This window comes from Cajanus cajan, chromosome 6 (assembly GCF_000230855.2).
Source record: "Cajanus cajan strain Asha chromosome 6, NIPB_CcT2T_4, whole genome shotgun sequence".
NCBI classification, from domain to species: domain Eukaryota; kingdom Viridiplantae; phylum Streptophyta; class Magnoliopsida; order Fabales; family Fabaceae; genus Cajanus; species Cajanus cajan.
The window spans coordinates 44,477,429-44,492,398 of NC_138522.1; the positions used below are offsets into that span (position 1 = coordinate 44,477,429).

The window sequence follows — 14,970 nt, forward strand, 5'->3', positions numbered from 1 at the left end:
TGTTTTATTATACATAAATGTATTATTATTATTATTATTATTTAAGTATTTATTTATTGTTTAAATAAAAAAAAAATGTATTTAAAAATAATTTGAGTAGAAGTTGTTAGAAAAAAAATGCTGGCATTGTTGGTAGCAGAGTCCATGCAAAAAATGCAAGAGGAAATTTGAAGCAGGTGGCTGAGGAAGCTTGTTGGGCACATCCAAATTCCAAAATGCGTACGCGTGTATCTTGAATAAGCATCACCAGTAGTTTTCAAGTGATGCGTGTGAGCTAAACCCCCCGCAAAACAATCCCACACTGACACCGCTGGCGGAACCTCATTCGCCTTCCCCTCCACGGTGGCGCCGCCGCTCTCCCACGCGCGTGTCCTCCACTCCTTGTCGCTTTTCACTTTCGCATTCCAATTTCCACATGGGTTTCCTCCGTTAATTATTTTCATTAATTAGGGCTGTGTCTCTGACGCTCCTTTAAAGCGGCGTGAGGTTCGGTAAGCAGAGAAATTATCACCAACTCTCACCTTCTAGATACTCCCCCTGCACTCGCCTAATCAGATTCCTCCAACAAACTTCTCCCATAAAAGATCACGCGGCTTCACATGAACTTCACCGTATTCTAACACCCCCTTTTCCTTTACCACCATAATTAAATAAAGCTCGCTCTTCCCCATCCTGCTTCTTCTCTCCAATTCCTTTCGATCTTTCTTCCGTCCCAGAGATTTCTAGGGTTTTCAGCCAGATTGAATTTCCGTACACACGCAGAGGCTAGGGTTTTATTTTAATTATTATTATTATTATTATTATTATTAATGTTTATTTTTATTTTTTATGGTAACCGCGATGAGTCATTGCATTGCTATTTGAATCATATTCCACTTGGCAAATCCGAATCTCAGTTCCTTCAATGTGATGACTTCTGTCGCCGCCGGTGAATGGCTCGATTTCGTTTCCGGCGCCTCCGATTCCTCGCCATCTTCGTCGTCCTTGTCTTCGCGAGGTACGGCGAGTCCACGAGCGACGAGTCGGAGGGCGATTCTTCGGTGACCGATTTGGATTGGAACCTCTTCCATCAGGACTACTCGCCTCCGGCTCCGCCGCCGCCGCCGCCGCATCCTCCGTCGGTGTCATGCGTGGACGATCTCGGCGGGGTCGGGACTCTGGACTCGACGTGCAAGATTGTGAACGACGTGAACCTCACCCGCGACGTGTACATAGCAGGGAAGGGCAATTTTAACATCCTCCCTGGGGTGAAGTTCCACTGCGAGATTCCCGGGTGCATGGTAACGGTTAATGTCACTGGTAATTTTAGTTTAGGTAGCAACTCGTCGATTGTGACCGGGGCTTTTGAGTTAGAGTCGGAGAATGCTGGTTTTGGGAACGAGTCGGTGGTGAACACCACGGGTATGGCGGGGCAGCCTCCGCCTCAGACCAGTGGCACTCCGCAGGGGGTTGAGGGCGGTGGCGGGGGTCACGGCGGGAGGGGTGCCAGCTGTCTCGTCGACACCTCCAAGCTTCCGGAGGACGTTTGGGGAGGGGATGCGTATTCCTGGGCTTCGCTGCAGAACCCTTTTAGCTTCGGGAGCCGTGGAGGGTCGACGAGCAAGGAGATTGACTATGGTGGATTGGGAGGTGGGCTTGTGAGGATGGTTGTTCATAAAGTTGTCGAGATGAATGCCACTGTTTTGGCCGATGGGGCTGATGGAGGAACCAAAGGTGGAGGTGGCTCTGGAGGCAGCATCTACATCAAGGCTTACAGAATGTAATAGTTTTGTCTTTTTATTTATTTATTTTTTCCTTCTTTTAGTTAACATAAAAAATTGACAATAATGTTGAATTAGAATTGTTTTCGATTGTTGTCACCGTTCTTTGCATCTAGGAATCTTCATTCTTGCTGTATTAGGCTGTTTTATATGAAGTTGTTAGGACACTTATGATGGAGGTGATTTTTGTTAACTTTTGTAAATCAACATTATATGTTCGCTGGTTATATAAGGAGGGACAGGACTGATATGACAACTTACTAGTTACTGCATTTATTGTCTTTGGAATCTTGTATCTGAGGTTCTTTGTTTACTGTTTATGTGTTTCCATGTTGTTGTATTTGAGATGTGGCTGAACATGTTCATTATCTTCACAATGAATGCGATGGTATTTGTTCAAACTCCCAGCAATAAACCCATATTAGGAAACTGCTATAGATGTCTGAACCGATGGTCAGTTGATGAATGTATATGTAAAAATAAAATAAAATAAAATATATAGTTGAAAGGTCTTTTCTTCCTAATCCCTATGTTCGTATGTCTTGACATGTTAGCTAAATGCTGATAATGGAATGTTATAAGTTAGTCTCGTTCTTGGTTGCAATTGAAACATAATGTACATTTCATGAATCTAGTTTTTATGCTTTTTCATTGATCTGTCTTTTTCATTAAAAGAGCAGGACTGGGAATGGGATGATAAGTGCTTGTGGAGGTAATGGTTTTGCTGGTGGTGGAGGTGGCAGAGTTTCAGTTGAGGTGTTCAGCAGGCATGATGAACCCAAAATTTATGTTCATGGTGAGAATTTGATGTTCTACTCTCCAGGCTATTCAGCAACCTGTATCCTATTTTTTTGCACAGCTCTGGTAGGGAGGGCAAGAGGTCATTAATTAGTTGAATGAGTCCATAGCATTGGCCTATAGTTAGATGGCCTGAAATTCTCATATGACTTTATTGTTGTGTTTAGCTTGTTGTCACTCCAAACTTATCATCAATTATGCTGACTGCAGTGTGCACTTGATTTCTTATTTCAGGCGGTAGTAGCCTTGGCTGTCCTGAAAATGCAGGTGCAGCTGGGACTCTTTATGATGCGGTCCCTCGGAGCCTTATAGTTGATAACTATAACATGACAACTGATACAGAGACACTTCTCTTGGAGTTTCCCAATCAACCCCTTTGGACTAATGTTTATGTTCGAAATAAGGCTAGGGCCACAGTTCCATTGCTTTGGAGTCGTGTACAGGTTTGTCAAATGCAGATTTATAAATTAGTTGGATAATCCCAATGGCGATTCTCTGTTACTCAACTCCTTTTCCTTTCTTCCTTGTTTGCTGATGGCCTTTTTTTTCTTCTCCTTTTCTGATTTTTCTTTTGCTTCTATTGTCAATATTTTTTTAATCAACTTTGAAATTCACTAGTAAACCCGAAACACAAGCTTACAAACACTTTCGGGTACCTCTAATGAAAGGAAAAGAATTAGTCCCGATTGAACCAGGAACATTTTTGAAAACAGAATTTACTGTTGTTCTACTTCTATCCACTACCCAGATTGATCAGTTGGGTACCTGCTAATTTCCAATCGTCTCTCTTTCATTTGATGTACTGAATGATGCATAGGTTTAGTATTTTATATTGTCATTATTGTTCTTGCCAAAGTTGATTCTCTCAAAGAAGCCAAGTGCTGAAAAGCAACACTCCAATTATTAATTTGGACTTCTAAATATTTTTTAATTAACTGTTGAGCCAAAATGAGTTACTCCCACTGTCAAAACTATTGAAGGTTAAAGCAATGAAGAACCAAAGACAAAGACAATAACTTTTTGGTGTGTGTTTTCATATGCCTTTAATCATTTTGCTTGATATTGTCTTCTAAGCTAACTATTTGTCATTTTAAATCCATATTTGCTGTTCCCCTTGATCTTGACTTCCATTCTTTTTATAGTTCAGGGGGCTCTCTTAATATTAATGCAAGTTATATATGTGTGTATTCTTGATGTATTTAGGGGGAGGGGTGAATGGAAAATGTCTTGATTAGATAGCAATGCAATAGGGAAGTTGGCTACCTTTTAGTATTCTGGGTTGGCTGCTTCTTAGAGGATGCATTTCTGTCTCTGGAGTCTGGATTAATTTTTGTTAGAAGACTTTATGACTATATTTGCTTTTCTTTCTAATGAATTCTTTCATCCATAGAAAAATGGAAAGTTTGCTCCCTGTCCCCCTTCACATTGTGTTCCATGGTCTGTTTTATTTTTAATCTGTTCTGAAAAAAAATATTTGGCATTCACATCTGAGGGCATCTGCTCAAATGTATTTTCCTTTTCTTATTCATTATATAGGTGCAAGGACAGATAAGTATCTTGCAGGGTGGGGTGTTGAGCTTTGGGCTTCGACACTATGCTACGTCAGAGTTTGAGTTATTGGCTGAAGAACTGTTGATGAGTGATTCTGTGATGAAGGTAGTTGGATTCCATTAGTGTTTATTTACTTGATTTCTTGTCTTGATACATTGTTGACTCCTATTTCCAGTATCTGTTACATCTTTGAATTGTTCTTTACTGTACATAATGTGCATATCAGATATAGGCCACACTAATTTTTTACTGTGCTATTAGTCACGATACAATGCCATTTTCTGATGCTTTACACTTGATTTGAATGACAAAGGTATATGGAGCTCTACGCATGTCTGTAAAAATGTTCTTGATGTGGAACTCAAAAATGCTCATAGATGGTGGGGAAGATATAACTGTGGCAACCTCTTTACTTGAAGCTAGTAATTTGATTGTTCTCAGGGTATTTAACAACTCCTTGACTGGACATATTGTTGCATGTGTTGTCTTCACATTTGACTCATTGAGTTTCATGACAGGGGTCCTCTGTGATACATTCTAATGCAAACCTTGGAGTTCATGGACAAGGTCTTCTTAATTTATCAGGGCCAGGAGATTGGATTGAAGCACAGCGTTTGGTTTTATCCCTATTTTATAGTATTCATGTGAGATATTGTTTATTAACTTTTATTTTGACCACTGGTCTTTGTGATTTTGTAATCTTTTAAATGCTTGATTTATGTTCATTTTATCTTTTGTTTATTTAGAAAACAATATAGTACAGTACAGTATTGTATATCCTACCTAATACTTGTCAATTGTGTGAATACCTTTTAGTTATTATTAGTACAATGAAATGATAAGAAGTTTTCCTTCTGGGCAAAAGACATAATTCTTTTGAACAAAACATTATGATCAAGCTCTTCAGTTAACATTTATCAGACAGACATCTATTAAGTGCAGATCTAAAGTCAATGAGAACTCCTAATTTTAACCATTCTTCTTCAACACAATATCCCAATGCAATACATATATAAAGCTCATACCTACATATTTCTCCCTTGTTATGCCTTCCAAAATTTCTATAACTAAACCAAAGAACCTGTTCTTTTGTGTCTATGCTAAAAAAAATGATGATAACAGGAACTATCTAAGGAAAATATCATAATGACTACTGGGCATGGATATTAGCTCTATATACAGTCAGGATCTTGTGCTTTATTTGATGTCTAATCAATTTTCTGCTTGCTTTTTTGGTGTGCAATGAACTGTTTTTGTCACTTATTGCCATTTTGTTGGTTTAGTTGCACTCTTCTGATGTTCTTGGTTCTCCCTGCACTTTGGGTCTGGTGCTTGTTAATTCCATATTTTTAAATCAAACCATTGTGGTAACTTGGTGATAATAATTATGTGCTTGTGTTTTGTTAAGCATTATTTATTCCTACTTCTGCAACTTAAGATTGCTTTTGACATTTTTTGTAGGTTGGGCCTGGATCTGTGTTGCGTGGTCCTTTGGAGAATGCAACAACTGATGATGTGTATGTTTGCTTCTTGTCAAATCATTATTAGTTGATTTGTTGTTTCTAGTTCTGCTAAATTTCCATAACCTTATGATTGACAGTACTCCAAAGCTTTACTGTGACAACAAAGATTGCCCCAATGAATTACTTCATCCACCTGAAGATTGCAATGTGAATGCATCCTTAGCATTCACACTTCAGGTACTTTTTAAAGTATTGATGGTGTAATACATTTGGTTATACTGCATATCTAATGTTGAAACTTGAAAATTTGTATGTTGCCTTTTTAGATCTGCAGAGTTGAGGACATACTTGTTGAAGGCATTATAAAAGGTTCTGTTGTTCATTTCCACAGGGCAAGAACCATAACTGTTGAATCTTCTGGAATAATATCTGCTTCTGGAATGGGTATGCTTCTTTATCGTCTGTGTAGTCGTCACTTTTTGATTCAAATAGCTGCATTTTCTTTATTGATTGTGTGGAAAAAATAAATTTCAGGCTGTACTGGTGGTTTGGGCCGTGGAAAAATTCTAAGTAATGGTATTGGCAGTGGCGGTGGGTATGGTGGTAATGGTGGGGATGCATGTTATGATGATGATAATTGTATTGAAGGTGGCATTTCTTATGGGAATCCAAACCTGCCCTGTGAACTTGGTAGTGGAAGTGGAAATGGCAGCTCTATTGGTACCACAGCTGGGGGTGGTATCATAGGTAAGCCTAAGCTTATTTTTGGGTCAGTTAATGTTTCTTCATGAATAATGGAAGATGTTGATTACCACAAGATTTCGTCTTCAATTTATTTTCTTATGTTGTATTATCTGTTGAGCAGTTGTTGGATCATTAGAGCATCCTTTGTCGAGCTTGTCCATTCAAGGTTCTGTAAATGCTGATGGAGAGAATTTTAAACCGACAATTAAAAATGAAAATTTTGCAATTTTTGACAATTTAACCGGTGGTCCTGGGGGTGGATCTGGTGGCACTATACTATTGTTTCTCCATACGCTTGCCATTGGGCAATCAGCTGTGCTTTCTAGTATGGGGGGATATAGCAGTTCTGATGGAGGTGGTGGTGGAGGTGGTGGAAGAATTCATTTTCATTGGTCTGACATTCCTACTGGTGATGTGTATCAGCCAATAGCTAGTGTGGAAGGAGACATTCAGACCTGGTATGTCTATTGCAAGCTTTTGCTGCAATTCTACTATATGTTCTAATTCTGAGTTAGCATAATATCTCTGGCTGCAATTAAGTATGCAAGAAAGCATTTGGTGTTGTGTCTTATAGTGTCTATCTGTTGAAGAATGTTGCTAAGCTATATGAGTTTGTAGTATGCATTTTTTCAGTCAATATAGCTGCCTTTTTATCCCAAAAATAAATTGTAACCTGTGTCTGATGACTGATGTTATCTTTGCTATTTTTAAATAGCTGATGTTGCCATTGATGTTAGTTGCATTTTATTTTCTGTTTTTTATTTATCTTTTCTTTGTATCTCTGAAGGAATATATATTTTTTTATTATTTCCTTCCTTGTCATCACGGTAACAGTTTCTTAGATAGGCCCCCTTGCAAAATAATAATTTTATGAGAAGACAGTTAACTATGTTTTTTGTTTTTCTTTGTTAGAAATGAAGTATGATTAAAGAGATAGGTTCATCTGGAACAAGTATAAGGCATCCTCAGGAGCTGGAAAAGGTTTAAAAATTAAAAAAGTAGCAAAAATAAATAAAGGAAACTTGGGAAGTGGCAAGGCTGCCCAATACTTTTGCATATAAGAGATGGATGCTCCTTAAAACAGCCTTGGGAAGAACTCAAACAAGAGAGAGTAAGAACATGACCTATACCAGACCAAATTTAATAAAACACCCTTAAAGATTTGTGCACCCTGCTGCAGCGAGATGTATTGATAGTTGCCAAGTTAGCACTTTTGGTCATTCTGCTCTTGTCAAACCCTTTAAACTGGATCCTAAAACACTGCTCTTGTGTGGAAGGGTACACCCAGTGTTCATCACTCACTTCAGATCCTGAAATGTTTTAAGTCTGTGAATCTGTAGCAAACTTTTTCTGTTATGAAATTTAGGCTAATGTATTTCTTTTTCTTCAGTGTGGGGTTTGTAATTAGAAGAGAACTTGTTTATTTTCATTTTTTTTGCTTTGGTGTTATAAACTGGTAACTTTTTGCTTGTATCTTTTAGGAATTTAGTTGGAAAACACTGACAATCTAAGGATTTCCAATCATGAATTGCCATGTATTATAATATTGTTGACTTTTGTAATAATTTGCTTTAAAAATCATATCTAGGATGAGTTCTTATTGATTGTAATGTAAAAATCTTTACTCTGCCAGTGTATAAAAATTAAACTCACTTTTTAATCCCAAAATAGTCTTTACCTTGTATATGCTATCGGTAATGATAGGATGCGACATGCTTCTCTTGGGGTTGGAGGGGATTGCAGTGGGTTGCAGTCCCAAACTTCTGAAAACTTGAAAATTTCTTCTTTTGTATGAATTTATCATTTTTTCCATCGAAGTTTTTTCTATTTAAGCTCTGTATTTCATTTTCATTTCTGCCCTTCCTTTTGTATTCATGTTATAATGGCAATTACTTCATTATTTTATCTGATTATGATAGGGGAGGAAAGGGTAAGGGCAAGGGTGGCTCTGGAGCAAATGGGACAATAACTGGGAAGGCTTGCCCCAAAGGGTTGTACGGTACCTTTTGTGAGGTATGTTTTCTACTTTTCTTTCTACTCCCCTCATTTCTGTTATATTATTTCCATATTTATGTGCTCTAGCTACCCTTTTGATCTTGAATTTCCATATTTGTTGAATGTGTGACCTTATTCTACATGTCCTGGTAGTTTGTCTAAATCTGTTACTTTTAATGGCTAAATTTATGTTTGATGGATAATTGTATGATTATAATGCTCATCATCACTATTTAGGTTATGCATTATTTTTATTTCAGCCTCAATATGGTGGTTGGTTGATGAGACTTGAGAGTCTGGCATGTTGATTAAATTTCTGTCAGTGATGTACTGGTATATCCAAGGATAGTTTACTTATATTTTTTGGGGGGATTATTCTTGAAAGGATGTTAATATATCAAGTTCAAACAGACATGAAAGCAACATCTAATGGTTAAATGAGTAAGAGAACAGGGAAAGGTAGACTAAACATGGGCATTGAGACTTGATGGACATGACCCAGCAATAGGTGTTTTCCAAAGGAGCTGAGTGCCACTATACAAGGTCAATTTATAAGTCATGTCAAAGTTGCAAAAACATGAACTAACCCAAAGAAGCATGCCATGCTAGAAACATGAAGTAGGCCACAATTTTAAGTTTGTTAAGTGTGACAATAGGGAGAATGCACATGGTAGTTATCAACTTTTGTGCCAGACAGGAGATGGAGGAATGGATGAAAAGGCCCGAAATGCATAAACACAGTTGCACCAAAGTCCATGTCAGCAGTCTGTTATTAGCCTAGAGCTTGTTACCCCCTCCTGTCTTTTACACTGATAACAAACCTTTAGTTTTATAGCTTAAGCATGCCTTAGTGGGATCCAGTGCGCCCTTTAGTTGCATATGCATTGGCTAGAAGTGTTTTAAATACGAAAGCAGTTTTTGTTTTTGTTGTAATGTCATAGTTGCAAGCTTTTGGTACATTAGGCTTTGCCTGAGCCTATTCTGATGTGGCTACATCAAACTTGGTGAGGCTACTCTGTCTTGGTACTGGTGAAAAACCTGAATGGGAATCTCACCTTTCTCTGCACCTAGACTGACAATTGCTTTGACAACACTGGATTAGAGGAGGCTTGCTCAAATCAATAGGAGCTTTCTTTTTCCCTATTTGCCTCATATTCTCATGTTACTTTTTTGCTTTCCATTTTTTGATGTTTAACTGATGCTTCTACTTCTGATTTTCTACTCATAGGCTTTTATACTTCTTGCTTGTCTCCAGGAATGTCCAGCTGGGACTTACAAAAATGTTACTGGATCTGATAAAGAACTTTGTCATCATTGTCCAGTTAATGAGCTTCCTCATCGTGCTGTTTATATTTCAGTCCGAGGTAGAATTTACAATTTAATGCATCATTGTGTAAAAAGGCTTGCAAGAGGTTTTATTCTTATGTAGTTTGACGTATTAAATTTTGGAAGCTGTAGGATTTGTATATTTATCATTCATTTATTTATTCATGGGACTACATTTTATAACGTGACATCTTCCTGATTCATATTATTTTCTAAATGATATGATACCCATCTTATTTTAATATATGGTGCATCGATGCATTATTTTCTGTCCTGTGCTTTTGTGCAGGTGGTATTACTGAAACCCCTTGCCCCTACCAATGTGTTTCGGATAGATATCACATGCCTGACTGTTATACAGCTCTTGAAGAATTAATTTACACATTTGGTGGGCCTTGGTTATTTGGCCTTTTTCTTACGGGTCTCTTGATCCTGTTGGCATTGGTGCTTAGTGTTGCAAGAATGAAATTTGTTGGGGTTGATGAATTACCAGGCCCAGCACCCACCCAACATGGTTCTCAAATAGATCACTCCTTCCCTTTCCTAGAGTCACTAAATGAGGTTTTTCTCACCATGTGGTTCCTTTTTTGTTTCTTTACTCTGATATTTGTGAATTAAGATTAGTATGCCCTTAACAGTAGCTATTATTTTTTTCATAGAAATTTTTACTAATGGCATGATGATGACGTGTTACCTAGGTGTTGGAAACTAACAGAGTTGAGGAGTCCCAGAGTCATGTTCACAGAATGTATTTTATGGGACCTAATACTTTCAGTGAGCCCTGGCATCTGCCACATACACCTTCAGAGCAAATACAGGATGTTGTGTAAGCAAAACATTTTCTGTTTGATCATTATAGTTCCCATGGTTGAAATTTGAGGTTGTCAGGTCTTTAATTTTGTTAATTATGTTATTACTTAATTGGTTATGATATTGAGATGGAGATCTTCCAACATTTGACATGGCAGTTATGAGACTGAGTTCAATACATTTGTGGATGAGATTAATGCTATAGCTGCTTATCAATGGTGGGAGGGAGCAATATATAGCATTCTTTCTGTTCTTGCTTATCCGCTTGCATGGTCCTGGCAACAATGGCGCAGGAGATTGAAGTTGCAACGCTTACGCGAGTTTGTTCGATCAGAATATGATCATGCTTGCCTTCGTTCTTGCCGATCACGAGCTCTCTATGAAGGGATCAAGGTTTGTCTTGTTCATATACTTGTCAAACCCGTGAACAATGAAATATTTGATGTAGGATTGATTTGCTACTGAATTGTGTTGGCTTAGGTGCATATCTTGATCTTGTTCTAATTTGCATTCATATGGTCCAATGTAAATGTTGAGTTCATTAAATATGTATAACTGGATACATGACTGAATGGTATGTTTTTATTTCAATTTCTGACCTGGTTTGTTGTATTTCTCTAGTTAACCAACAGTGATCTTCATCAGATGCCAGTTAATTTATTTCATTACTGCTGGTTATATCATTCACTTATGTTTCATAAAATAGACGGGTTACATTTTCATAAATAGACTGGTTACAGGATGATATCATTAATTCAAAACTATTAGGCATGTTGATAGCTGGTGGGAGATGAAATTTTCTTCATATTTCCCTTTCCTGCCTGATGGTCAGGGTCATGTATAGGCTTCATATATTTATTGTAATTTTGAATGAAAGTTGGTTCTTTAAGAATAAAAGGTTTAGTTACCCTTTTTGTTCCCATAGTTTCATCTTTACTTTTTTAGTCCTTATAGCTAAAAGCATTTCATTTTAGTTCCTATACATACCATTTTATAGGAACTGATGGGAAACAAATGGTATGTATATGAACTAAAATGAAATATTTTTAATAAGGATTAAAAGGTAAAGTTGATGAAACTACACGGACTAAAATGGTAATTAAAACAAATATTTATAAGGTAGCTTTTCAACTTTTCATTAATTGAAATCAGAACAGATGTAAGTATATGTTATAATGTTAATCGACCTGTAAAATAATGTAGGTAAATGCAACTTCTGACTTGATGCTGGCATATGTGGACTTCTTTCTTGGCGGGGATGAAAAGAGGATAGATCTTCCTCCTCGATTACATGAAAGGTTCCCAATGTCATTGCCTTTTGGAGGTGATGGAAGTTATATGGCTCCATTCACCCTTCACAATGATAATATTCTTACCAGCCTCATGAGTCAGGTTTGTTTCTTGATTTTGGGGGACTCAATTTTATATGCATGCACTTAGACAAATGCCTTTTTTTTTCTTTCTATTCTTGGGGAATTTAATCATATGCATACTTTTAATGTTATTTGCAGACAGTGCAACCTACAACCTGGTATAGATTGGTTGCTGGGTTGAATGCGCAATTGCGGTTAGTTCGCCGTGGACGACTAAGAGTAACATTTCGAACTGTCCTCAGATGGCTTGAAACTCATGCCAATCCTGCATTGAGTGTCCATGGTGTGCGCGTCGATCTTGCCTGGTTTCAGGCTACAAGTAGTGGCTACTGCCACTATGGGCTTATGGTTTATGCTGTTGAGGAAGGTTATCAAGGCACTGGAGAAAGTGCTGATGGAGCTTTAAGAACTGAAGACAGATCACGGTAATCGTTTATACTCATGGCATGCTACAATATTGTCATGTCATCTCCATGAGAAAATTGAAAAAATGATGTTCTGATTATGCTCTTGAGAAATGTGGAATGTTTTTTGATGTATGATTCTTGATACTTTTATGTTTGTTTATATAATTTTTGGTTTCCAGGGTCCAGAGTGTTAAAAAGGAACTTCCTTTGGGGCTCCCAAGAAACAGAACTCATTCAAGCCCTAGTGGAAGAATTGAGGACAATTATATGAGGCGACAAATGCATGGAGCTGCTTTAGATGTAAACAATTTGCATATGCTTGACGAGAAGAGGGATATCTTTTATCTTCTCTCTTTTATACTTCAGAATACAAAACCTGTTGGGCATCAGGTATATCTCTCTTCTATTGATAGTTTACTGATTTGCTGGACAGAGTTGCTAGTTCTTGTGTTTGCATCAGTTGATATCTGATTTTTAATTTTATCTTTTCCTTTGTGTTGACTGCAGGATCTGGTTGGATTAGTAATCTCAATGTTGCTTCTAGGAGATTTTAGTTTAGTATTACTTACCCTGCTTCAGTTGTATTCAATTTCTTTGATGGACGTCTTCCTCGTGTTGTTTATATTACCTTTCGGCATTATTCTCCCATTTCCTGTCGGAATTAATGCTCTCTTTAGTCATGGCCCAAGGCGTTCTGCAGGCCTTGCACGTCTTTATGCTCTGTGGAATCTTACATCCTTCATAAATGTTGTGAGTTATCTATCGAATTTCAGTTGATTGGGGATATTTGATCCTTTTATTTATTTATTGGGGTGGAATATAGTCATATTGATTATATTTTTTTGGTTTTAATTGGGGATCTTATGTTATTTTTCACTAGGTTGTTGCATTTCTTTGTGGATATATACATTACAACTCTCAATCGTCTTCCAGTAAAAAACACCCCAGCTTTCAGCCGTGGAGTATCATGTAAGGGGATTCTTAGCTGCATTAAGAGGGTGCTTGGCTTATATGGGAAAGTCTGACTATTTATAACTGTGTGCATGTGCAGGGACGAAAGTGAATGGTGGATTTTCCCAGCCGGATTGGTTTTGTGTAAATTATTCCAGTCTCAACTCATTAATTGGCATGTTGCCAATCTGGAAATCCAAGACCGTTCCTTGTATAGTAACGATTTTGAGCTGTTCTGGCAGTCATGATGGGTATGTTCACAGCATATATTCAACATTAACTTTTTGGCCCTTTTCCTCCTCTTCTCTCGATCCATCACATGTTCGTTCGGTCATCTAGAATAGGTCAAACTCAAACATTGACATAGAGATGGTAGGATAACTCGAGGTGGGGAGAAATACAACTACACAAATCCAAACTAGAAGTTGTAGAGTCATTCATTACTGTAACACCTAATGTTCAATAGTTCTTTTTAAAAAAATCAAAAAATCATTTTCACCCTCAATTTCCCTACTTTGTATATATCAAGTAAACTAGGCACATTTTAAATATGTTCTAGTTGTTGACAAATCTTAATTCATGCCTACCTTTTTATTATGTTCAATTGGCAATCGGCTTGTGCTTGTTGCGTTTTTTCCCCCGCGCCCCCCAAAACGGTTGTATTTTTTTATATTTTTTTTCTGGTATCAAATTAGTAGGTTTGTTCGTGTTATAGGTTTATATTGTTTCAATCAGACTACGTAAAATTCCATTCTAAATTTTTCCTAACGTTTTCGCACCTCGATGAAATAATATTTAAACGATTATAGTAGTTGGTGGTAGGCTAGGGAATTTGTGCCGGCTAATTTTTTATACAAGATTTTGAATTTTGAATTTTGTAGTTTGTTAGTTAATTTATAAAATTTATAATTTGTAATTTTAGTTTAATAGTCAAATGTTTTCATTAAGATTATAATAACTGACTTATTAAGTGGATGATTTGATAATTTATAAATGATTTCATTAAATGTTGCTGCGTATTACTAAAATAAGATTTTGATTCAATTGCTGTTTAGGTTAAATTATGCTTCTAAGAAAAATAAAGATTATTTGTTGGTCTTTTAAATTTAGTAAATTTAATTAAATTTATTCTATTTAAATAAAATATTTTTAAAATCATTCTTAATTGAATGTAATTGGGATTGTATTTTCAATAATTAATTATTTTTATTTTTTAATAAAAAGTACTTTAGGAGATTTGTTTATTTTTATCTAGCTTGAAACTAATGTCTGGGACTAAATTTTTAGAATGAATAAGAAAATTTGAGATGACACTAAATTCCCTTATTTTAAAGGAATTAAACAATAATTTTAAAAAATAAAAAATAAAAAACAGCTTTTATTTAATTTCTTTTACACGAACTAAAATTAAACGCGTTCATTTTATTAAGACTTAATATTTTTTTTTTTAGCGACAACTATTATCTTAACGTGGTTTGACATACAATTTAATAATTTAGCATAAAATTAAAGCTTCCAGTTGATATTGGAATTCTCTTCTCAGGAATTATCAAATCTAATCTTTAAAATGATGGTTTATTAAATTTTTTATCCCTATTATTAATTTACCTTGCTATAGAAACAACGGTTTGGATATATTTTGGTATCAAACTAATCCAGAAATTCATTTTATTGTTGTGCACAGTGTCATTTTCTGGAACTATTTTAAATTAGAATAATGCACGTACATTAATTCACATTATCGTGTCCATCTCTTCTTTCCACAAATAAATGTAATCAGTGAAGTAATGGA

The 14,970-nt window shown here is 36.5% G+C and overlaps 1 protein-coding gene across 1 annotated transcript; it reads left to right on the forward strand.

Annotated features, from left to right (window-relative positions):
• Positions 1 to 251: 251 nt before the first annotated feature.
• LOC109797100 (uncharacterized) lies at positions 252 to 13,782 on the forward strand. Its single transcript, XM_020357016.3, has 22 exons — positions 252 to 1,759; positions 2,441 to 2,556; positions 2,793 to 3,001; positions 4,095 to 4,214; positions 4,423 to 4,551; positions 4,628 to 4,753; positions 5,571 to 5,626; positions 5,710 to 5,809; positions 5,899 to 6,016; positions 6,107 to 6,319; positions 6,438 to 6,774; positions 8,236 to 8,329; positions 9,567 to 9,675; positions 9,927 to 10,198; positions 10,336 to 10,463; positions 10,606 to 10,840; positions 11,651 to 11,839; positions 11,959 to 12,245; positions 12,407 to 12,617; positions 12,735 to 12,977; positions 13,108 to 13,196; positions 13,279 to 13,782. Exons 1-22 carry the CDS (start codon positions 933 to 935, stop codon positions 13,424 to 13,426), a joined length of 4,356 nt encoding a protein of 1,451 aa, XP_020212605.2. The 5' UTR covers positions 252 to 932; the 3' UTR covers positions 13,427 to 13,782.
• Positions 13,783 to 14,970: the final 1,188 nt, after the last annotated feature.